Consider the following 25,505-nt stretch of genomic DNA (forward strand, 5'->3'; position numbering starts at 1 on the left):
TGAACTTGTGTTCAAGAAAGTATTCGCTTAGATCACGCGTACAGTACTGGTCCTTTGGTCAATGTTGCCAACTTGGTTTTGACGTTTTGGCGACGGGATGTAGCTATTCAAAGAGGACCTGGGAGGAAGACAAGTGTTGCGAACAATTTGATGCAGTCGCAAGTGGCAGGTGACCCTTGCGGAAACAACTTGACGGTTTGTCTGCGCTCCTGATTATTGTAGTGACAATAAATGAATGAACAAGTCCGCTGTTTTGCCTTTCCGAGGCCGTTCAGTGAACCGAAACCTGGCGTTGGCAAGGCGCGCGCGCGTGTGTGTGTGTGCGTGTGTGCGTGTGCGTCTGAAGACCACTCGTCCATTGCCGAGCCAGACGGCGACTTGCAAACCAAGCATACAGGCATCCAGCCACGTTCACAGTGATCCTGGTCGTTGATGAGCTCTACACTACAGCGAGCAGTAATTAATACTTCGAGAACTAGCTCTTGAATAGTAGCTGATAGCCCCTTCCAATCTTGTTTAGATCGTCCATACACCGAGTTCAGCAAGGACTTCACTACCGCTCCTGGGTCTACTGTAGAACTCGCTGAAAGGATTGGACATTGGAGCAGGTTTTCCGGCGCATGCATCCTCATCGAGTGTGTTTATCAGCAAGATCATCGATCAGAGTACGAGAGCGAGTGAGGTGAGTGTGAAATCATTACTTTCGCTGTTACCGAAAACATTACTAGTCAGGTACGTTCATTGGTTTGAGGCAAAGATGCAAACGGGAAAAGTCTGAAGAAAATGTTGCCTGCTACCACCAGAACTCGAACCAGGGACCTTCGCTTGAGGCCAGGGATGCTCTAACGACTGAGCTAAGGTGTAGCTGTCATCCCAGCAGAGACCGCACAAGTCTGTCATGTAATAATTATGTCATGGTCATTAGGGATATCCCTCGATCACAGACTGTCCCTGGAGCTAACTTAGGAACCATTGATGCACTTTGGTGATCCCGAGTTAACAGCTAGTCAACCCCTGCAGTTCAGATTAAGCAGGGAACGGTGTGAAAACCCTGGCAGTTTGCAAGTACAATACTACATTTGTTAGTGTGTGTGTATTCTTCACGGATACAATCGACAAAGGGTGAAGCAAGGAGTCGGGCAGGTTTGACAGTGCTTCTCCTTTGACCATTATTGCCTGCGGTAAAATTAATGTGAAAATCATTATTAATTACATCATAAGTTAGTGGCAACGTATCCCTGCATAAGTGAAAGTCTCAGGTTCAAGTTATGCTGGTGTCGGTCAATTTCTTCTACAGAACTGATGTTTCCCGTTTCAACTCCCAAGACGACGAATATCAACTTTCAAACATGATCCTTGTGACTAAATGGCGTGTCGTACAAGTCTCTGCTAGTGTTTTAATAGGCAAGAACCAGTTGGGATGTACATGTACAGTACGTATCGCCTATAGCGTTGGTCTTTTGATTGTGAGCATTATTATCACCATTAAAGGGATACTATTATACTTCTCTTACTGATACTGCACTGTGAACTATTCCAACACCACTCAATCCCTGCATATACAGGCGCGTGCCCCGTATGGGTTCCTGGGTGCCCGGAACCCCCCCCCCTTTTCCCTCAAAATGCAGGATTTTGCTTCATTTTTGGAAAAATTTCCCGGGGAGGCCCCCCCCCGGAACCCCCCCCCTTGAAGGGCACCGGCGCACGCGCGTGATATATGGGACATTATGGTGCTGGCCATGTTGGTTCCACTGTCCACATGCCATGGGCCATGACCAGCGGAAGCAGTTTTGATTGGTCTCGCCATACCCTAGCCTTTCATACAGTTTGTGTATGATATAGTGGGTACACACGACCTCCTCAGCAGTAAACACACGCGGTGGTGACCTAAAATATTGGTCCGGCCAACCGGACCGCTTCCGCCAGTAGCCCTTTCCCAAAGGTGCTCGCCTTTTTTGGCCCTTTTTGGCCCTTTTGGAAAAGCCCGTTTCTTTCACCCTTTATTGCGTTTTTTGGTGAAAATCGCCCTTTTTTTAAAGCTTTTTTAGCTGAGAAAGTGTAAAATCTGTTTGCTCATGCATGCGATCACAGTTTCCGAGTGCTCGATGAGCCTTGGCACGCCGCTTTTTTGGGGGCAATAAGTTGGTGAAGCTCGTACTTTGTACACAATGCTGTAAAAAGTGTTTTTTATACTTTACTTCCTGTTTTGCCTTTCGTGGACCCATAAAGGGAAGAGTGCGTATTCATTTCTCAGCTTGGGTTCATATCTGAACATGACTATTGTATCATGGCTATGCTTCACTGAAAAAAGAGCGCTTCTTGCCTGTTTTCACTGAAAAAAGAGCACTTTTTCAGCATATTTTGAGGGACGCGAAAAGCACTAAGTGCGAATTAAAAGAGCACCTCTGGGAAAGGGCTATCTGCCAGGCCTGTGATTGCTATATACATAAAATGTAATGTAGTCGTGCATTACAAAGAGGTGTAGCTGTTGCAAAAGAAGGATCCACGAGCGCGATTTGGACCCAGCACCCCTGTCTTTCCGGTACAGTGCCCTACCGATTAGGCTAACGGGGATCACACACACCCACCCGTGCCTCCTTCTTGCAATATATCCCCTCTATGCAATCCACAAGTGGCATAGCAATAATGGCTTAGGAAGTGAAATCCAGGAACGACTGTGTGCCTGGTGACACACAGTCAACAGCTACCATATTACGATAGCATGCAACTGCACCACAAGACTGCACACTGCAACTACAGCAGCCTTAAACAGCAGGCCAAAAGCGAGGGTCCTCGATTCCATCAATTCCTGGTGGTGACACTCCATTGTTTCTTCAGACTTTATCTGTCCAAATTTCCTCGAACACTTGTTGACAACTACTATTGTGGAGCCGTTGCTGCTTTTGTGGTGGGTCTCATGTGCTCTCCTCCTGCCGTTTTAGGAGCTGCATCTGTGCCTTCATCCATAGAGGGTGGGGGCGTTCCTGCGGATGCGGAAAACTTGGTTGGAGTCTCATGAGAACCGATAATTATTTTGCTTCCCCCTCCCCCTCCCCTCCCTCCCCCCTCCCCTCCCCCTCCCCCCCCCCCCTCCCCACTCCTTCTCAGCATACACACCTGTGCTCGGTAGCACAAGAGAATGAGCAGAACGTTGTGTGAACGACACATAGGAGTAGCATCACCGTAACTTGCTCTTCCGTTAGACTTTCCGGTTTAACAGTAGATTGAGTATCCTCCGGACTACATTCTTTTTTTCATCATATACTACGGACTTAGACTACCTGGGGCTTCACGAGGTGTTTGTCGCGCTGGAAACAAAGCGTATCTGTAAGTTTGTATCCCTGGTGATGGTTTGGCCTGGAGAGCAGTATATAAGTGGTGCTTTTCAGGCACAATCTTCCTCAACTTACTCAAGCTCAACTGATGAGGGGTAAATTCCCCGAAACACTGTGTATTGAGCAGGGAGCGGTGCTTTCCCGCAGGTATGCCGAGTCGAAGGTTCGATGGACTTCTCGTGTGCTCTGGATGGCAGTCGTGAGTCAGTCAAGTGTCAAGTCAAGTCGGCGGAATAGCGCGAGCTCCAGTGTGGGAGCAAACCCATTCCTAAATCACCGATACTTGTTCAGAAAAACAGGATGCGGTGCGTTCATTTCCATGCAATGGTATCAGTATATGTGGGATTTTTAATTTGAGAACATGGAAAACGGTGGGGCAAAAGTCATGCGTTAGTGTCCACCAACCGAACCAGATCTTTTAAACAGTCAGACGTGCACAAGTTAGCACCGGACGGACATGGAGTACTGAGCCATTCCACGGCAAGAAAGTGAGCTTGAGCACTGCTCGGTAGTGCTAACCATTGTGGTTAGACCGTATTGTCCAATGATATTACCATCCTGCTATCGTGCCAAGCAAACATTCCATGGAGCCTGGCTACATGCAGGTAATCTAGTTTGTGTTCGGCTTGATGGTGCTTACCTTCCCCTCGTTGGAATTACAACTATCACTAATATCCATGAACCTTCCATGCTGAAAGGCCGTCGGTTTGTTGGTTGGCGCTATCAAGCAGTGCTCAAGCTCACTTTCATTTTTGAATGTTTCAGTACTCCTTGTCAGTCTGGTGCTAACTGGTGCAGGTCTGACTGTTTGAAGAATCTGGTTGGGTTTGTGGACTCTAACGTATATTAATAACTTGTGCCCCACCATTTCCCAAGTTCTCACTTTAATAATATTCCCTTGGTTCACTCCCTGGTTCTAACTTTGATTTTTTATTTATTTATATTGCAGATGGTCTGGAAGTAAAAGGAAAATGTCGAACTGGTGCGTTCCCGGAGCACTGCATGTTGCAGTGGTGTTAGCCATTGTGTCATCCACTCGGTATCATCCGGATGGCGGGTGGAATGGGTTTGCTAATGCCCTGGGCGGTACCAGCTCTGAACCAGTACCCCCAACTCCGTCGGTGTACACGTTTGAGTCGTTGACACCGACGGCGAGCGGCAGAGTGAAGGACAGTGGGACCCTCTTTGTTAGCAGTAAGTCAGTTGAGTCTGGCTTCTCATCACCTGGGGAAATATTCTGTGGCTATAGCCTGAATGAATCATGTCCCAGCTTGATGGACGCTCTGTGGACAGCTCACCACATTGACCAATCTAACCGACCGTATCAGCTCACGATTTTACTTGTCCCCACTGCGCTTCATGGCTGTAAAATCTCAGCAGGGTCACGACAGTTCGAGCACACCTTCCGTTTGTGGTTCAAAATGCTTACGATCGCATCCCGCACCAGCTCTGATTGCCCAAGCGGGGCTATTCTTGTACTTGTAGATGAATCCCACATGTCATCTCCTGGGCCTGTATACTTACCGTTTAGTTCTGGCAGGTTAGACTTAGGGTTAAGTAGTTTCAAACTGGTGGAAGTTAACTTCAAAGCTATTTCATTTAGCACTGAGAACTTTGGCTGCAGTTCACATTCGAACTACATCCCGCTAATCACATTGGATTTTAATGGTCTGGTAACACTGTACAGGCTATCAATTTTGTTCCAAAACTGCAGTTTCCAAGTTAGTACTGGCTGTTTTCCAATGCAATTATGGATTAGGAGTGCTGAAGTTAAGGTGTTGTATGATAATTGCAAGTTCTTTAGCACAGAACAACACATAGCCTTGCTGGGCTCAGTAATCTTGATCGAGTCATTCGTGGAGGACAGTTGGAGCTACAGATTATACCGGAATATTTCCTTCCATATGCAACACTGCGAGTTCTTTAACATCAGAAGTCAAATCACCAATGGTTCATTTATTTCATTCAAATCAAATCTTCCGATCAGTGACATCAGCATCCACCTAAGGAACTGCACCTTCAGGGATAATGCCTTATCGCAAATAATACACTGGCAGGATGCATGTCCATCAAGATTATCCTTGAAGATCACATCAACTTCCTTTGAAAGGAACACGGTAGAGCGCCTATTTCACGCAGCCAGTAATAGTATTGACATGCTAGTCACAAACACAGACTTCCAGGGGATGACCATCTTGCAGGGGAGCAGCCCGCATGGCCTAATGTCCATTGAAGCTGACAGGGGCAATGTTCGAATCAGCAACTGTAGCTTCAGTGGCAGTACTAGTCAAGAGGAAGAATTAGCCTTGCCGACCTGCCCCACATTGGCATCATACATCGTTCTTACTGGAGCAGCATCCAACATAACGGTTTTCATCGAGAATAGTGTGTTTCAAGTCATCGACAACAGGCTACCACTGTCCAGCATGCTACTGATTGCAGCAGACAAGGCGCCCACCCCCATCATCCTATCAGGCAGCAATGCTATAAGGTAAGTGCGGTGCAAACCCAATATCCACTAGACAGTTGCAGCATCTAGGGAGATTACATGATGGAGCATCTGCAAACTGAAATGATGATGGTTTGGCTGAGATATGCAGGGGTGAAGCAAGACAGAGGGAACGGTCGATAATGCGAACTCTTCCTGCTTCTACGAGAATTGATAAATTTGGGTTTTGATTTGGTGTATGGTCATTGGTTTTGCACTGATGTTGATTGCATATCTACTAGTTTACGGATTGCTCTCTCTCTTCTCTCTCTCTTTCTCCCTCTCTCTCTCTCTCTTTCACTCTCTCTCTCTCTCTCTCTTTCTCCCTCTCTCTCTCTCTCTCTTTCACTCTCTCTCTCTTCTCTCTCTCTTTCTCCCTCTCTCTCTCTCTTTCACTCTCTCTCTCTCTTCTCTCTCTCTTTCTTCCTCTCTCTCTCTCTCTTTCACTCTCTCTCTCTCTCTCTCTCTCTCTCTCTCTCTCTCTCTCTCTCTCTCTCTCTCTCTCTCTCTCTCTCTCTCGCTCTCGCACTCTCTCTCTCTCTCTCTCTGGAGAATGGCAGCCAGCACTCTACCACCCTCTCCACTTCGCATACATACTTATTCTTCCAAGTTGCTTCACGTTAATGAGAGGGTGATGGTTGCAATTCTACACGTTATAAATGGATCGGCATATAGAGCCTTCACACCAATATTCAATTCTCTTTCTGTGCTGACTTACAGAGGCCAACATATTAAGACGAGAGGTCCCCTTTTCCCGGTGGGTAGCGTCGTCTTGATAAATGGTGGCCTGGAGACAAACTTCGATTCCAGCTTCTTACAGCGGCTGGAGGGCCAGGGAGCTCGTGTAGTGTTCCGTAAGGTAAGCAATTGGGAGTGCTAGCTCTGTGTACACTTTGCTGCTGCATAAGGATAGCTAATAGCTGGTGTACTTCAGTGGTTTGGTATTAAGGTTGTGGTGTCGTAGTCATTAGGCGCAGTGAATTCAGTGCTAAGCCATCAGATGTACAGTGCTAAGCCATCAGATGTACAGTGCTAAGCCATCAGATGTACAGTGCTAAGCCATCAGATGTACAGTGCTAAGCCATCAGATGTACAGTACTAAGCCATCAGATGTACAGTGCTAAGCCATCAGATGTACAGTGCTAAGCCATCAGATGTACAGTGCTAAGCCATCAGATGTACAGTGCTAAGCCATCAGATGTACAGTGCTAAGCCATCAGATGTACAGTGCTAAGCCATCAGATGTACAGTGCTAGGCCATCAGATGTACAGTGCTAAGCCATCAGATGTACAGTGCTATTATTATTATTATTATAGACAACACCTCATGGCATGAGAAGAAAATCAGCCAGTACGGGAGATGTGGGTGTTAACCAACCATGGTGAATAAAAGAAGAAAAGTAATGGTCAAGACGGAGAAGCATGGGAGGGACAGGTGATGGTGAATCTAGTGAGAAGATTTAAATGCGTCCAGGGTACTGGCATTGCGCGTAGTAGCGGGCAGCGCAAGCCAAGCAGAGTAAGCAACAAAGAGTGGAGAGCGTACAAGGGAGGACGTTTTAGTCAAGGGGAGGGCAACAGAGCATCTTGTCTGGGAGCCATCTGTGATTCGGAACCAGTTATACACGTTAAGATGAGGAGGATGTAGAGCTAGTTTAAATTTGTGAGCAAAAGTGCAAATTAATTTTTGACGGTGGGTCGACAGTGGGCAAGCATTTGCAAGGACATACAGGGAAGCAGAAGAGTAGAGAGGGGGTAGACTAAACAGGATACGAAGAAGTTTTCTATGGTGGATTTCGAGACGCTCAGCGAGAACCGAGGACAAGCCACACCAGCTAACAGCAGCGTACATGAAAAGAGGCAGGATGTACAGTTTGTAAAACAAAATTTTACATTTGAAAGGAAGATGGGAACAATGGGGACGTATAACACCTAGGGCAGAGCTTGAACGGCTGCAAAGAGCATCAATATGGAAAGACCAAGAGAGACGATCATCAAGCATTATTCCCAGTTGTTCATGGTTGGAAACAACCTTTATGGGTTCTGGGAAATCAGGATGGTGTAAAATTGACATGGATGAGATTGGGGGAAGGAACATTATTTCAGTTTTAGTCAGGTTGGGTCTAAGTCGCCATGTTTGCATCCAGCCTAGGACACTGCATATCTGAGCCGACACTCGAGGTACAAGAGCCGCTGAGGACGAGGATGCTGACAGTAGGGTTGTATCATCAGCAAATAACGAGACACCTGGGTCTATAGAGGGTAAATCATTTACGTATGCTACGAACAAAAGAGGTCCAAGTATGGAGCCTTGGGGAACTCCAGAAGACACTGGTAGAGGATCAGAGTTGATGGAGAGGGCAGAAACAAACTGGGATCGGCTACTCAGATAGGACTCCAGCCAGGACAGAGCAGGGCCAGACACACCAAAGACAACATGTAGCTTGGCAAGGAGGCCACGATGCCAGACAGTATCAAAGGCCTTTGCCAAGTCAAAGAAACAGAGAGCAATATGGCGTCGAGCATCACGAAGGATGGCAATGTCTTGTACTAGACGAGCTAGTTGGTCAGAGGTTGAGTCGTTGCGCCGAAAGCCAGATTGGGAAGGGCTAAGGCATGGTGAAATGTGGCAATACAACTGGTCGTAAAATACCTTTTCACATACTTTTGAAAGGGAGCAGAGAAGAGATATTGGACGAAAGTTTGAGGCTTGTGATCGGGAGCCTTTACACTTGTAGATGGGCGTGACCTTAGCGATCTTCCAACGATCAGGAAATACGCCGGAGGAGTAGGAAAGGTTGAATATAAGGCACAGTGGGTACGCCAGAGATGGAGCCAGAACTTTGAGAACTTCATTTGGTAGGGCATCAGGACCAGGGCTTTTGTTGCTTTTTAGTCTTTTTAGGTAGCTGCGAACAGATGATGTGGTGGTATGTATAGAGCGCAGATCAGAAGACACAGTCGCAGAACGTTGCAGAGGTGGTATTGGAGAGGAATGGTCGTCTGGAATACCAGCTGATGTGAATTGCGTATTGAGAGTATTAGCTATAGACTTGGGGTCAGTCACCATCGAACCATTGGAAGCTAATAACGGTGGTATGTCTTGACGTGTACTAGTTGTCCTTTGAGTGCGAACAAAGGTATACAGGTTAGGCCTGGAAGAGGGGTGAGATAGGGTGGTAGTGAGCGAACGTAAATATGCTCGATACTTAGAACGTGACAATGACTTCACCAGATTGCGCTGTTTTTTGTATAAAGAAATATTAGCATAGGTGGAGTACTTCTTACTTAAGCTGTAGTAGTCGTATTTGAGTTTAATTGCACCTTGGAGATCTTTGTCGAGCCAAGGGATCTTGGGGTTACGGCTGGACTGACGAGGGTGGTGGCTGCCATGTTTGGGTGTAGCGGGTCTTGCTCCGTATTGTGGCACATAGAAGGAGAGCACGTCATCAAGAACTGTGGTGAACTTCTCCACAGCTTCATCAACAGCAGTGGAGGTGAATAAAAGATGCCAGTCACAGGCAAAAAGTGCAGAGTTGATGATTGACCAAGTGGAGGGTGTAACCTTGCGGAAGGCATGTCGCGGAGGGGTAGGAGTCTGAGAGCAGTTGTAAGAGGTGTTAGCAGTGGCAATGTTGTAGGCTAGCGTTGTAATGACTTGCAAATGATCCGATTCAGCAAGCGGGGCAGCATCGTCAACAGAACGTACAGAGAGGGGGCGGTTCGTAGCCAGCAAGTCCAGACAGGACAGTCTTCCATTCGGAGCGACACGGGTGGGGAAATTGACAAGCTGCTGGAGGCCAAAGCTAGAGAAGCCATCAGATGTACAGTGCTAAGCCATCAGATGTACAGTGCTAAGCCATCAGATGTACAGTGCTAAGCCATCAGATGTACAGTGCTAAGCCATCAGATGTGCAGTGCTAAGCCATCAGATGTACAGTGCTAAGCCATCAGATGTACAGTGCTAAGCCATCAGATGTACAATGCTAAGCCATCAGATGTACAGTGCTAAGCCATCAGATGTACAATGCTAAGCCATCAGATGTACAGTGCTAAGCCATCAGATGTACAGTGCTAAGCCATCAGATGTACAGTGCTAAGCCATCAGATGTACAGTGCTAAACCATCAGATGTACAGTGCTAAGCCATCAGATGTACAGTGCTAAACCATCAGATGTACAGTGCTAAGCCATCAGATGTACAATGCTAAGCCATCAGATGTACAATGCTAAGCCATCAGATGTACAGTGCTAAGCCATCAGATGTACAGTGCTAAGCCATCAGATGTACAGTGCTAAACCATCAGATGTACAGTGCTAAGCCATCAGATGTACAGTGCTAAGCCATCAGATGTACAGTGCTAAACCATCAGATGTACAGTGCTAAGCCATCAGATGTACAGTGCTAAGCCATCAGATGTACAGTGCTAAGCCATCAGATGTACAATGCTAAGCCATCAGATGTACAGTGCTAAGCCATCAGATGTACAGTGCTAAGCCATCAGATGTACAGTGCTAAGCCATCAGATGTACAGTGCTAAGCCATCAGATGTACAATGCTAAGCCATCAGATGTACAGTGCTAAGCCATCAGATGTACAGTGCTAAGCCATCAGATGTACAGTGCTAAGCCATCAGATGTACAGTGCTAAGCCATCAGATGTACAATGCTAAGCCATCAGATGTACAGTGCTAAACCATCAGATGTACAGTGCTAAGCCATCAGATGTACAGTGCTAAGCCATCAGATGTACAGTGCTAGGCCATCAGATGTACAGTGCTAAGCCATCAGATGTACAGTGCTAAGCCATCAGATGTACATGTAGATCTACAGTACCCCACAATGAAATCCGAGCGGGTGAGTCTAGCAAGCGCTGGGTGCTGTGCAGCCAACACCCACCTGCAAACACTGGTATGCGCACTGGTGCAGGGTACAGGCTTGCCTCGCAAAATTGGATTTCATTCAGCAGCACTGCACTGCTGACTGCCACACATCAAGATCTGTGTGAAGTTGACGGACTCCAACTCCCAGCTTGTGCCTCATTGCTTCTTACCTTTTTTTAAATCTTCACATTAAGTTAATGGCTAGGATCGGGTGGACTTGTCCCCTCACCCTCATCGTTAGGAGCTGCATGTCAATATGCCACTGCGTTTACCGGGTGTTAGCGGCTGTCGTGAGTTCCACTGGGAGAGGACATGTTGGTATACATATTTTTAGGGCAATTTTCACCTACTGTTCATATGCTACAAGTAAGAAAGATATCTCTTGGGGGAAATTATCCAGTGTCAATATCATTGTGAGTGAGTCCGCCTTTCTTGTCTTCTCTGTTGACAGCTGAGCAATTACCATTTTATGAGAGCCGCTGAAAGAGACAAGGGCTACGAAAAGATGATCGTCAATACATCAATGGGTCTAGCTGTCCACAATCTCTACCAGTTCAGTGGGTCGTGTGGCATTGACAGAAGTCACTATGATCCAAGCCAGGTAAAAGAAAATGTGATAGTGTTATGCTGGAGATAGATTGTGCATGTGTCAGTGTAGGTAGATGCAGCACTGGAAGCAGCAATGAAACCAGGAGTGACAGCATCAGCAGCAGCAGCAGTAGCAGCTATGATCACAAGTGTTGTTAAAGAAAGGCTGAGCTTTTACCGAAGCCAATGGCCCTCGTCCCTTTCTTAGCTCTTACCCCGACCGTGCGTGCCCCTTCCATGGACTTGCTCCTGCCCCTGGCTCCTGTCCAGGCCACCCTGCCCCTTACCCTGGCCCTGCCCCTTACCCTGGCCCTGCCCCTTACCCTGGCCCTGCCCCTTACCCTGGCCCTGCCCCTTACCCTGGCTCTGCCCCTTACCCTGGCCCTGCCCCTTACCCTGGCCCTGCCCCTTACCCTGGCCCCGGCCCTGCCCCTTACCCTGCCCCTGACCCCTTACCCTGGCCCCAGCCTGCCATTACCCAGGCCCTGGCCCTTACTGTGACCCCAGCCCTGCCACTTCCCCGGCCATGTTCCTTCCCCTGGCCCTGTTCCCTCAGTGCACTGGGCCTACCCTGCCCTGGCCCCTGCCCCTGGCCTTGGCCCCTGCCCTGGATCTGGCACTATCCTCAAAAAGAACCTTAGCATCTTTCCAAAGGGAAAGGCTCAAGATCCAGCACAGTAACCATTCCTAACAACATGACAGTAATTCTTTTTCTTTTTTTACTATTGACACAGCCCTACTGGAAAACAGGTGGAGAACAAAAAGCAACGAGGAAAAGGACAAAACACAGGGGATGTAGGGACGATGTGCTGATGTGCTGGGAGCAACTCAACCGACCAGAGGTCTCGGCATCAGCGTTGCAACTAGGCATCGAAACATGTGTGTGTGTGTGTGGGGGGGGTGTTGCACAAGAACAAACAGAAGCTAGAGAACACCACAAAAATAATAACTTGGTGCGAAATAATGAGAAGAAAATAATGACGCCCAAAAGCGCTAAATACGAAATTAAGAAAAAGGGAAATCATAAACCACATAGCGCTAAAGCTGCACCAAATAATAATTTAAATTATTCCCGTAGCTATGCAGAAGACGTTACTTCAGTAACGTCTGGCGCTAGCCAGGGTCCACACAGCTTTAATTCCCGTAGCCATGCAGAAGACGTTACTTCAGTAACGTCTGGCGCTAGCCAGGGTCCACACAGCTTTGATTTGGTATTTGTTTGTTTGTGTGTTTGTGTCACCCCTGGAGCTATCTCGTATCTGTCCCGTATCTGTCCCGTATCTGTGACTACAAAGGCTCTACAGGATTGTACATAACAGCTGGCCACAATATTTGCTGGCTCCCGTATCTGTGCCGTACCGTACCATCAAACACAGCTGGCCACAAACAGCTGGGCACAATATTCGTCGTATTATGTATACGACTCCCTGATGAGTAGGGAGATTTGGAAAGAAATAGGGAGACGAGGAGGAAATGAAATTGAAATGGACGTTAGTTGCCGAATAGGTGATAGGATGCGTCAGCAAAAACATACTTTGGAAGAGAGATCCCGTCTTCTCCAAAATAAACGTGCACGAGCGATTCAGCGCCGGTCACAGGAAACGACGGAAGAGAGATCCCGTCGACTCCAGAACGCCCGTGATCGGCAGAGTCAGCGCCGGTCCCAGGAAACGTCAGGACAGACATCCCGTCGACTCCAAAATAAGCGTGAACGGCAGAATCAGCGCCGGTCTCAGGCAATAGTTCCATCAGTTCTAACAACATGCACGATGAGCTGAGCAACAAATCATAGCGTAGGGCCCTGAGCTTCCAAGCTCTCTCGTTTGGTATTAGTTAGTTTGTTTGTTTGTGTCACGCCTGGTGCTATCCCGTGTCTGTCCCGTACCGTACCGTACCATCAAAGACAGCTGGCCGCAAACAGCTGGCCACAATATTCAAATAGGGCTTTCAAATGCAAGATCATAACGTGACGCAACTTGGAAGAATGAGTATGAATGCGAAGTGTATTGGGGAATGCATGTAGGGCGATAGCGCGGGTTCGAATCCCAGGTTATGCCTAAAAAAATAGGAGAATTGAAAAATTTATAACATCCCTATGCTGTTTTTGCCTACGTCATCAAGGTGGTAGATGGTGTTGTAACTGTTATCACCATTGACCGTATCTTCCCCGTACCATACCGTACCGTACCGTACCATCAAAGACGGCTGGCCACAAACAGCTGGCCACGATATTCAAATAGGGCTTTCAAATGCAAGATCATAACGTGAAGCAACTTGGAAGAATTAGTATGTATGCGAAGTGTATCGGGGAATGCATGCAGTGCGATAGTGCGGGTTTGAATCCCAGGTTATGTCTTTAAAAAAATAGGAGAAATGAAAAATTTATAACATCCCTATGCTTTTTTTGCCTCGGTCATCAAGGCAAAAAAGCATAGCGTAGGGCCCTGAGCTTCCAAGCTCTCTCGTAACTAAACCGGGTGGAATACCAAGAAATCATAACAAACAAAACAAACTAATAATAAAAGGTAAATGAAGCCCAATATCATCAGCATATCCGAACCAAGGAACATGACCCATGCCACAATCAAGAGTTCCTCCGTAGAAGTCGGTAGCCATCAGCCAGTGTTGGTGCGTCAGGTACTTATGGACATCTTCTTTTAACGTGTGGAGCCGCTTCAAGCTGAGTGGAGCCCTTACAATTTCGCTTTGCAAGTAATGATCCCATTTATCCCAAATCCTCACTCAGTGCCTGTCTTCATACTGGCATTACAATATGCTTGGAATACGGCTCCATACTAAACATCTCTATTGTCATCCGTACTCTCCTCGGGCTATTTCCGACTCTTGATTCCTTCATGCCTTTTACGTTGTGTTACTGTTTCAGATAGTTGCCGTGGTTGGCTATCACCCTTCATTTCACATTCATTTTGTCATTGGCAGTCTTTTGACGAGCTAGAAAATGTTGAATAAATACAAATCAAAAATCTCAAATGATCCTGCAACGGTGTGATGTCTATACCGTGATGGCATCTGTGTGATGTCTATACCATGATGGCATCTTCCTAGGTAAAACCATGTATATGTGATTACATGCTCACTTGATCTGTAATTCATGCAGAGGCAAGCAGAGTTGGTGCACAAGAACCGATGCTACCAGCGTGTAGATGCAGCACTGGTCTTCGTGGCCGCAGCGCCGGGTGAAGACGGAGCAGACGCAGGGTGGCGAGACGGGCCGCTTTGCCGAGGATTCGGTTTGGCCACTGATGCGTGGGAGAACAGCTCCGGTGACGAGGTACACAATGTCAACTGGACCTCAGAACCATACTCACTGTGTTCACTACCAGCCGAGACTGACCTGCTGGCGGTGGCTAAGACCGACCACAAGTTAAGAGACTTCATTCTGATGAGCTCGGCATGGCTGCTCTTCTCCAGCAGCAGTGCAGAGTGCTACAAGCAGATCAACAACACCTGGTTCTACCTGCGACCTTCGTGCACTGTGGCCGAGTTCCATGCCTCCATGACATTGAAAAGGTACGGTTTAGAAGTTCAACTCTTGAAAGGCATCAGATGTGACAGTGCAAAGCATGACTTAGACAGTCCCATTAAAACATGGGTACCCCAGCTTTTAAGTGCCAAGCTTTAATAGTATCCTAAAACTGAAGCGCCCTATGTGCCGAAATGGAAGGGAAAAATGAGTTTTCCCGTTTCCATACACACAGGACCCTGGTACCGGAGCACAAGGTGCATGGTAGCAGTGTGTCCACAAACAATAATCATAGAGATATTTTATTGAAGTAGCTGGATTGGTTCTTGTCCATGTGGTGCAGCATATTTATAGACTCTGGGCCGGGCACATTAAACAGTTGCACTGTTCCAGTAATTATTGCTACATGTACAGGCTATGTACAATTTTTTTAAATGGTGTCAAATACGGTCTGTTGGTATCCCATAATGATCAGGTTGCTGCTCAAGAGTCAGAGACACTCAAGTGCTGCCCGTCTAGCTGACAAAATCAAAGCGAATCCTAAGGAGATCTCCAACGTTGTGATCGCCGGTCCCCTGCTCCTCTCGCCCTGGGCACACTACAGCGGCATCACGTGGAATGATGAAGCAATGAACAACACCGACCCTACATACGTGTCCGACCTGACCTTGTACCCAGCTCCTGGAGAACACCTGGCCATTGACATCGGAACGTATGATGACTTGCTCACTCCGACCAAGTCTCGACTTAAAGTGCAAGTATGCTCCTTTACACACAATTACCGTGCTGAAATCGGATTATCCATAGTGTTGGACCCTGTCCCCACTATTTATTATGAGCCATATGCTATAGGCCTTGCTGGGTTTGGGTGGCCATTTGCAGTGTAATAATTACCTGTGAACTGTCTCGCTAAATCGTTTATGGAGTTTTCGTTTTCATGAACATTTTTACAACCTTACCCAAGGGCGTGTGCGGTCAATTTTAAGCTCAATTTACTTTTTTTAAATAAGCCGCAAGGCAACAATAGTTGTAGAATTGCGATAAACAGAACGAGCTGAACAGTCATTTCACAAAGGCTTTACTGTGTTCAAAACGAGTGAAGAGCAGTTCGAAGAATTATTTTTTCATCATTTCTTCCCTATCACATTTGTTTCTCCTTCTCTGTTCTTCACCGCCATCATAGCCACTCGTTTTGAACACAATAAAGCCGTTGTGAAATGACTGTTCAGCTCGTTCTGTTTATCGCTTTACTTCCTGCATCGAAAATGTCTTTCTTGTCGCCCCGAGACCTTTCCCTCTTTTTCACTGTGACTTTCTTTTCTTCTTCATTCCGCAGGTATTCTCCGAGGACAAGGACAAGGACAGTGCCACCTTATTGAGATATGGATCAAAGGGCAGTAACCTATATGAAATACTTCATGAGCTCTACTTCATCTCCGGCACGTCCTTGCTAGGAATTGCAATCGGGGGAAGCGAAGGCGCGACCGGCTCACTCAGATTCACCATGGTCGACAAGCCGAACAAGAAGAAGTGGACCGATGGCCCGTTTCACCTGTCTGTGCCCTTCAAACTCCGGCCATGTCACAAAGGATTCACAGGACCTGTCACAAAGGTGAGTTCCTAATCTGTTTTAGAGATTTAGACTCTCTCTCCCCCCCCCAGACAATTTTTGATTTTTGGAATTTTTTTCTCTTGGTGAAAATGCTAGAGATGATGATTTGAGCGCATGAGAAGATGAAATGTTTCATTTTTGGAAAGAAATTGTTTTCAGCATAGGGAGTTAAGAGTTCACCATAGGGAGTTGGGAGTTCACCATAGGGAGTCGGGGTTGTTCCAACTGGTGGATCAGCTTATTGAAACCACATCTTACCGACAAGAGCGAGCAATGGCCTCTCTTGAATTGTGCTCGTCTGGATAGAGCCGCCAGCGAACACTTCAGCCCTCTCTAAAACATAGCTCCCGGGGTGCTATATTATGATGTGTAGTTGTGGCTGACATTCTGTTGTCGTGCAGTTTTACAGGTACCGGTGAAATTGCAGGACACCAGAATGGCAGCCAAGGGGCTGTGTGCAGTGAATGGGTATTGTCTATAGCAGTAAATCACGCTTGTTCAGCTCGGCTTGGTTGAGCGCTCCTTCTGTCACGTGCCTTCCTGCAGAGGCTCGCAGTTTCTCGGGGTAAGGGCGTTCTGCCTTAGATGTTTTGAACCAGTTTGGAAATGCTTTCATATTCACCGGACCGGATTATGATCGGTACGTCCGGTTACTCAGAGCTGCAGCTCCTCAGACCCGAAAAGGGCAAACCAGTTTGTGCTCCGGAAGTTTATAAATACAGTGAAGCTTGTCTAAGACGACCGCTCAAGGGACCTGCAAAATGTGGTCTCTGCTGCCAGGTGGTCTCCGTATCCAGGGTCAATTGACTGGAAATAGCATCCCTTGGTCCTGGTTCCAGTGGTCTTCTAGGACAGGTGGTCGCCTTATCAGAGTGGTCGCCTTTACAGGTTTTCCTGTACTCACATTTATTTATTGCAGCATCTCATAGCACAGTGAGAACACCGGCCAATACAAAGAGAGAGGGTGTTAGCCAACCACGGCAAGGAAGGGAGAAGGGGAGGAGAAGAAAAAAAAGAACCGGCATGGATAAGTAGTGATTGCAACAAAATGAGAAACACAAAATCAAAGTCAAGGCGCGACAAGGCTCTTAAAAAGGCGGAGGGAAGAAAGGTCCTTAGCTTCTTGGGGAAGTGCCAGCCACGCAGAGTACGCAGTGAAAAGGGGAGAGTGAAGTAGAAAGGAGGACTTGGGTTTCGGAAGGGAAAGGGAGTTTCTCGTGCTACGGGAAGAAAACCAGTTGAAACAGTGGAGGTGAGGTGGACACAGATTGAGTTTGAGAGAATGGATAAGGGTGACAAGATGTGAATTACGTCTCTTAGACAAAGGGGTAGTGTGAGCAAGGGCATAAAGGGTGGAAGATGGGAGCATGCGGGGTTTCCGGAGGAGGATTTTTAGAACTTTTTTGTGCTGAATTTCGAGCTTTTCAGCACGGGTTGTGGAAATTCCAGCCCAAGCAGTATCTGCATAATCAAAAATGGGGCGTATGTAAGCTGAGTAAAAGAGGAGTTTACAAGAGATTGGGAGATGGTAACAGTGAGAAGAGAGGATTCCTAAAGATGAACTTGATCGTTTACATATGTAATCGATGTGGGGTTCCCATGAAAGATTAGAGTCAATGAAAATGCCAAGATGCTTATGGCTGGAGACTATGTCTATAGGCTGGGGGAAAGTGGGATGGAGGAGGGGCGGAACATCAGGCTGAGATGGAAAGAGCATGATTTTAGTTTTAGACAGATTGGGCGATAACCGCCAAGACGACATCCAGGAAATTACTCTTTGAATCCCGTTAGCTAGGTTACTCATCAGGCCAGTGATGTTAGGAGATGCCCGTAGGAGCGTTGTGTCGTCTGCGAATAGTGATGTGCCCGGGGCAGCTGCGGGCAGATCATTGACGTATAAGATAAAAGAAGGGGGCCGAGGATGGAACCCTGGGGAACTCCGGATAGTACTGTTGTGTCGGCTGAGGACGTCCCATGTACCGTGACGTACTGCGTTCGCCCAGTTAGGTAAGATGTCAGCCATAGCAGGGGATTGCCGTCTACAGTAAATGATCCACGATGCTTGGCCAAGAGCCCCCGGTGCCAGACGGTATCGAAGGCCTTGGCAAGATCGAAAAAACAGATCCCGACTAGGTCTCCAGCATCCCGATGTCGACACACTAATTGCACCAGGCGCGTCAGCTGGAGGGTGGTAGAATCGCCTCTGCGAAATCCGGACTGAGCTGAACTCAAACGTGACGAGACATGACAGTACAATTACTCACATACAAGTACTTCCTCCGGAAACAAAAACTTCGTTACTTTTTTTCACTACTTTTCGCTGCTATTATTTCGCTCTCTCTCTCTCTCTCTCTCTCTCTCTCTCTCTCTCTCTCTCTCTCTCTCTCTCTCTCTCTCTCTCTCTCTCTCTCTCTCTGGTTCTGTCAGCCAGAAACACTGACACGACAGTTCGGAATCGTAGGAAGGCATGATTCATATTTTGGAAAGCCGACAGTCGTCGCAGAGCAAGAGTGTCGACGCTACCAACAAAGCAAAGCGAACATGTTTTTCATTGTTCGTCCATCAGGCGCAATGGGGAGAAAATCACTGCGCGCACTGCTCATCGTAGCTATTTTTTAGTTCAGAATTTGGCAGAGCAGCACAATGGCACCGAGGAGCAAGAAAAGTGGAAAATCAATCGCAATAGCAGCTAGCGTTTTGAAATCTTCGCCATCCCCGAAACGCCTGTCTGCATGCGAACAGGTCGGCACGATGTTAAAACTCCAACATGCAGAGATGTGACAATCGTCACTTCGCGCAGCAGAGGAAGATGAAAAAGTTCAAAATAAAAGTCGTTCAGTCCCTGTAGAGCCCAGACCTCAACGTGGATGATCTCGCCTTTTCCAGCAGCCTCACCGATGTGTCCTTGGCAAAGGAGAATGCGAGATCTGATCGCGGCAGTCGGGAAGTGCTGGTACGACTATGATATCCCTTGGAGGAAATTTGAAATGTTTGGCGTTGCCTGTGTTTGTTGTTCCGGGGCATTCTCGGGCGAGAGGGGAGGCGGAAATAAGTACCAGCTCTGCAGCGCTACTATGATCTCCGCCGAGATGTTGAAGAAGACACTCAGGTAACAGCGAAGATGATCAGGGACGCGAAGAAGCTTCTCCGTGACAAACGACATCGCGCCGATCGACCTGCCACTTGGAACGGTTTCAGCGGTGATGAGTCAAGCGATGGCGACCCAGACTGAGACGCTACTCTCACTAATTGATCCTGTAGATATTGTAAATATGTCGATTGACTGTGTTGAAGTGTTTCTCTTCCAAAAGAACACTTTTGTTGGGCACAGTAACTCCTTGAAAAGTCATATCAAAAAGTCACGAAGTTTTTGTTTCCGGAGGAAGTAGATAGCAGTGGTGGATATTATATTTCCTGTTTTTTCTTCATTTCCTGTCCTGTGTGCAGGGTGCTGGAATTGTGGTATGTGAGTGCTCGTCTGAAAACCCGGCTATAAAGAGGTGTCCAAAGGGTCGCTTCGTAATCTACAACCGTGGCTACTGGGCAGGGAACACTACCAGCATGAAACGTGCTCCGCAGGTCCGAGACGAACTGTTTCACAAGGTGCACCCGGGCGTTATCCAGGCGGTGACCGATCCCTCTACTGACAATGCATCAACGTTCAGCTCTTCTTGGGCATTCAGGGCCTTTGTGGATTACCAATACTCGGAGGTGCAATGCACCAATGGACTATGCCAGCAGCATGGCACGTGGGTGTTTGGCAACAGCAGTGCATGCATCCACAACGGAGCAGGTATCCTATGTGGACAATGTGCACCAGGAACTAAGCTCAAGCTTGCCACGGCGGTGCGTCCTTTTTGCCTTCTCCCTAAATTTTCTATCTAACGAATACCATCTACTAGGCTGTGTTGTTACTACATGGTATATTTTAACGTGTTTGTAATAGTTTTCATGCTGCATAATCAACTGCTTTTAAATCCCGAAAGGAGCACCCATCAGAAGAAAGTAGATTGGTTTTACTAGCTGAGGCACTCGGGCTCTGTATCTACACCTTTTGATGATATTATAAGTCAGTGTTGTACTAGTGTAGGCTGTGTAAACCAAGGACCTATTCTCCCAAGTAGCTCTCTCTCTCTCTCTCTTTCTCTTTCTCTCACCGTGGCGAACTAATCAGTGAGATACAAACCGGTAGACCACGAACATCTTATATGAACATCGCTGATACAGCAACAGGCGTACGCTTTGCAGCGTTCGGTTTAAAACTAAGGGCATGTTCGATTGTACGAATCCATCAGCCCCAGACCCGGATTCGCCAAATTCGTACATGTTCGATTGTTCGAATCCGGATCCGGAGAGTACGGATTCGGATCCAGTCAACCCACCTCCCAGAGACGGATTCGATGGATTCATTTCCATGGTACGACTCGTATCTACTCAAAACTCCCAATATGCGCACACTAGGTCAAGAGTTTGCCACAATGCGTACGATACTACGGGATGAGCTGTAGCAACGCGGTTGCTAAGGCCTTGAAATGGATTATCGGTTGTGCACATTCGATTGTGTCCGTCCGATCGAAGTGATCTGGTCGGCGGGGATCGGGATCCAGTTTCTACAATCGAATGCAGCCCTATTTTGTACACTTGATCATCTCCTCTCCTATTTGGATGGTGTTCAAAGTTGTGAAGTATGTTGGATAGATGAGGATTCCATTCTAGATCTACTCGAATGCATTGCCATGATTGTATGATTGTGTGTTCTGTATGTTCTCTCAGAGATGCACGGACTGTTCACAGGCAAAGGCAGTCATCCCCCTGGGTGTCTACATATCCGTGATCATTGTCATGACGATTCTCAGCGCTTGCCTCATGTTCTATTTCAACGTCGGCCTGTCACCAGTCCTGGATAGCTGGTTGTTCTTTGTTCAGGTTAGGGTCCTGGGGTGTTGGAACCAGTACGGCAGGTGTGGCCAAAGCCCCACCAACAACTTTACCTAGAGAACTTAGAAGCAATAAAATGTTGGCTATTTGGACCCAATTGTCCATTGTTTCCCCGGAGGAGGGCCCCCAATCCCCCCCCCCCCCCTCCCCACACACCTCTTAATAGCCCCTTCATAGCCGTACCAATGCTGAGTACATTCTGCCCCTGGAGACCATTGGATATCAAGCAATGCTGCACAAGGGGTAGATAGACAGGAAAGGGACATGACAGAGCCAATCAGAACAAGGAGCTCGAGAATAGAACGGTGACGTACAGAGATCGGGTCACGGGAAGAGACAGGCCCCTGGTCGCAAAACAAGTTGAGTAGAAGAACAGATCAAACTGGGTTGTACTGTATAGCAGGAAATTTTCAGACGGAATTTATTTTCGTACGATTTCGTACACGGCCTCTTTTGTACTAAAATTAATTCCGTACTAAAATTTGTTCATGTGAAATTATGTACACTATACATGCATACTGCTTGCGAACACGTATACTTAGCATGCAGCGCTGTACGAAAATATAATCCGCACGAAAGGTCGAAATTCGGCTTTGTCCGAAAATATTTCCGTCCGAACATTTCCTGCTATACGTGTGAATTGCTTCCACAAACGTCAGGAATCACACTCCCTGGTCACTCTGTTTCTGGCTGCATGATTGTACTGCACTTGCAGAAAACACTCCTGAACTGAATGCAATTTCCTACGTCCCGATTCTTGTCGTAGAAAGTTTTAAGTTTAGGATTTTCTTGCAGTTATAGCTTTCTTTTTGTTTTGTTTCCAAGGAAGCAGTTCAATTGTGAATCTTTTCTTTGAGACTTTTGGAAAAGTAATTAGCTACATGTGTACTCTGTTGTTGCTGTCACCTCACAGACATCATGGTATATCTTCCCAAAAGACAACAAATTCGTCTACAGCAGCGTGTACACGGTCTTGACATTCGGGCTCGGTCACCTCTGCATGACGAAAGGACTAAATCGACTCCAAGTCAGCACTCTTCTGCTTATTAAACCAATCACACTTCTTCTCATCTTCCTGGCTATGCGCGTAGCACGATCGTACAACTACCTTGGAACTCGATTAGCAAGACTTCAGAGCCACATGAAACTAGTGCGGGTCATGTGGTTCGTTCTTGTCTACAGCTACTTTATGCTCACCTTCACCTCGATCAGTGTCTTTGACTGCGTCCGCGTGGGTGATAATAAAACTAGGCAGGTTTTAGCCATGGATGGGTCCATTGACTGCTTCCAGCACCCGCACCTGGTCTATGCAATCGCTGCCAGTGTGATACTGGTGTTCGTAATTTTACCACCTCCTGTCATATTACTACTCCGGCCGTTTCACGGACACCCGCACCTGAAGGGTTTCGTCGACGAAGCATGCTCCATGTACCGGGACAGTTGCAGATGGTGGTCGGCGGTGAACCTGCTGCGACGAGTGGTCATGGCGCTGCTGGGCTCGGCTTGGCTGTGGGATGAGGTATCACGTCTGGTGATAACAGTGGGAGCTCTGCTGCTATTGCTGATTATGCATATGCATTTTAGGTAAGCAGCAGCCAGTATTGTGTGAACATGCATTCGTAATACACAGAGCCAATTGTGCTGCCAACATCACTCTTTTAAAGAAGTCTTGAATGTTGAACTGGTTTGCTTCGGCTGTTGAACTTTGCCAGCGCTTTTCAGCTTAGAGAGCATTGTGTGTGCATGCTCATAATTACAGGCATTTTTAAAAAATTTTCCTTTTCCACCTTTACAAAAACTACTGCTATCACTTTATGGAGGGAACATGATCAGGATGAAAAAGTATGGCAGTACAAAATAGTAAAATAACCGATAATACCATGCCAGTCGGCTATTAACCACCCACAAAAAGATGCTGTCTATTATTACATGCAGCATGCTACTACTACAAACAGATCAAAATAGCAGCGGCGACTTCCGCGATAATCATAAGAAAGTTGGTTGCTCCCAACTCTGGAGCTTGCACTTTTCCCGCCGACCTGCCTCCTCGTTTGCCCTGGATGGCAGTCGTGAGCCAGTCGGGTGTGATTCAAGTCGGAGGGAAAAGTGCGAGATCAAATGTTGGGAGCAAACAACTTACTTTCTTAGTGTGAAAAATGTAAATGAAGAATATGAATGTGTTATTCCCCACTACTTCATTATAATATCTTCGTAAGTAGAAAGATGTTGCGACATCGGCGGTGATTAGTGAAGAAAGTGTCTGCTTCAAACACCGGTGCTCGCGCTTCCTGCAGACTTCGCTAGCAGGTATGCTGGGAAAATGACCGAAGGGAGGTGCTGAGAAGCATGTTGTATCGGGTTCCAGTCCGGAAGAGGATCTACTTGTTTGTCTCGTTTTAGGAGCTGCCGATCTCAGCCATACTCCTTGTGCTTGTGGGTGAGACTCTGAGAACAATGTTCAGTCAATCAGACAGATCACGGCTGTTGTGAAACATATATTTACATGGGTTCACTCACTTAACGTTTTAATTAATTTAATTTAAAAAACGCCACACAACCGCAGAATAAAGCGTTTCTTTTCAATTGACAACCACCGTATCCATGACGTGCTACTCTGCCAAAGCGCTGGTTCCCTTGGAATACCACAGGTACCATCCTAAAAATTCTCGATTTAAGGCTCAGTACTAGAAGCATGGTTTCTCACTGTTGTTGGTTTGCAGGCCGTTGCGACAAGGCAAGTTTCTCTTCATCACGTACAACAACTGGGAGTCGTTTCTTCTCTTCCTGGTCTTGAGCATCTCCGTGAACCAGACCATCATGTACACAACCACACAACACAAGCAGACATTGGCCACCGTTGCCATGACGTTCTACCTGGCGCCGACGTGCATCATCTTACTAGGCGGCCTGTACAAGCAGTGCTTCTCCACTGCGGGCGGAAACGGACGAGTCGCTCATCTCTCGCTGCGACACCTCTGGCAGCAGTGCATGCACCACGGTCGTGAGAGAGCGGCAACAGAGCTCGACGAGAGTGCATTGGCAAATCTACTTCGCGGAGCTAGAGACCCGCTGCTGGTAGATCAGATCAGAGATCAACAAGAAGGAAAGTTCTGACAAACACCTACTGTAAAAGCCATTATTCTAACGAGACGCATATATCGATTTCCCAAAATTGACTAGTTTACACGTACCAAAGGTAATGATTGTCACTTATTCTCAAAGCTCAATAGGACAGTATATGGATCGATTTCTGTCTAACGATTTCTATTTTAACGACAGATTTCTCCTTGTTAACTCGTTAGAGTTAGCACTTCGTTATATATATATATATATGGCTTTTACAGTACCTGCCGGTCTGCTTGCAGTGTATGCGTCCCTATTGTAATGGCAGCTTGTTTTGCTATAAGTGAGGAATCTTTTTTTTGTTGCCTGGCAGGTCAGTTTTTTTTGTTTTTTGTAGATTGGAGCATGCACAGTAGTTACACAATGTGTTTTCTGCACTCACTCACTATCTTCCTGTACATAAATATACATGACGAAAGTTGCTGCTTCCAACGTAGGAGCTCGCGCTGCCGACTGATGTGATTTTACTATTACCACGGGTGTGGCAACGTTTTAGCGTGGCAACGTTTTAGTTCGTTTTTTAAATATACAAGTACCTCCTAAAATGCCACGGTGTCACCTAAATATGTCTCCCCAGCCTCCTGCCCACACCATTCACGTTCACACACCTTGCTCATAACACCCTGCCCACACCAGCCATATACATGTACACTGCGCTAATAATAACACTGCTAGGTCTTTAACCTCCTGCCTAGTACAACATCCACACACATTGCTCACCACCTCCTGCCCACACCAGCCACACATTCTGCGCTAACATTGCACTGCTAGCCGCTCCCTTCAACAACCACACACTCTGCACACAGCCTCCTGCCTAAGACAACACCGCTAGCCCGCACATTCTCACAGCTTTTCATACCACCTTCTCCTGGCATATATACTGGCATGGTCGGCACCCAATCTTTGTTGCCTGATGATTGCGAGAGCATGAAACTTCAAGTCGCAGCAAACAAGCCTTGATTGTCCTTGTTGTTCTTTTCTGTAATATACATGATTCAAACGATTGACTACTGTAGATACACTTTGTCAATTTTACAGAGTGATCACAGCCTACA

The 25,505-nt window shown here is 47.0% G+C and overlaps 1 protein-coding gene across 1 annotated transcript; it reads left to right on the forward strand.

Moving 5' to 3' along the window:
• The first annotated feature begins 483 nt into the window (after positions 1-483).
• LOC135819542 (uncharacterized) lies at positions 484-25,467 on the forward strand. Its single transcript, XM_065332768.1, has 11 exons — positions 484-682; positions 4,285-5,826; positions 6,544-6,682; positions 11,157-11,306; positions 14,412-14,824; positions 15,253-15,535; positions 16,114-16,389; positions 19,837-20,235; positions 21,163-21,315; positions 22,241-22,911; positions 24,048-25,467. The coding sequence occupies exons 1-11, from the start codon at positions 621-623 to the stop codon at positions 24,439-24,441; spliced, it is 4,482 nt and encodes a 1,493-aa protein (XP_065188840.1). The 5' UTR covers positions 484-620; the 3' UTR covers positions 24,442-25,467.
• The last annotated feature ends 38 nt before the right edge of the window (positions 25,468-25,505 follow it).

Source organism: Sycon ciliatum, chromosome 6 (genome assembly GCF_964019385.1).
Source record: "Sycon ciliatum chromosome 6, ocSycCili1.1, whole genome shotgun sequence".
In the NCBI taxonomy this organism is placed as follows: domain Eukaryota; kingdom Metazoa; phylum Porifera; class Calcarea; order Leucosolenida; family Sycettidae; genus Sycon; species Sycon ciliatum.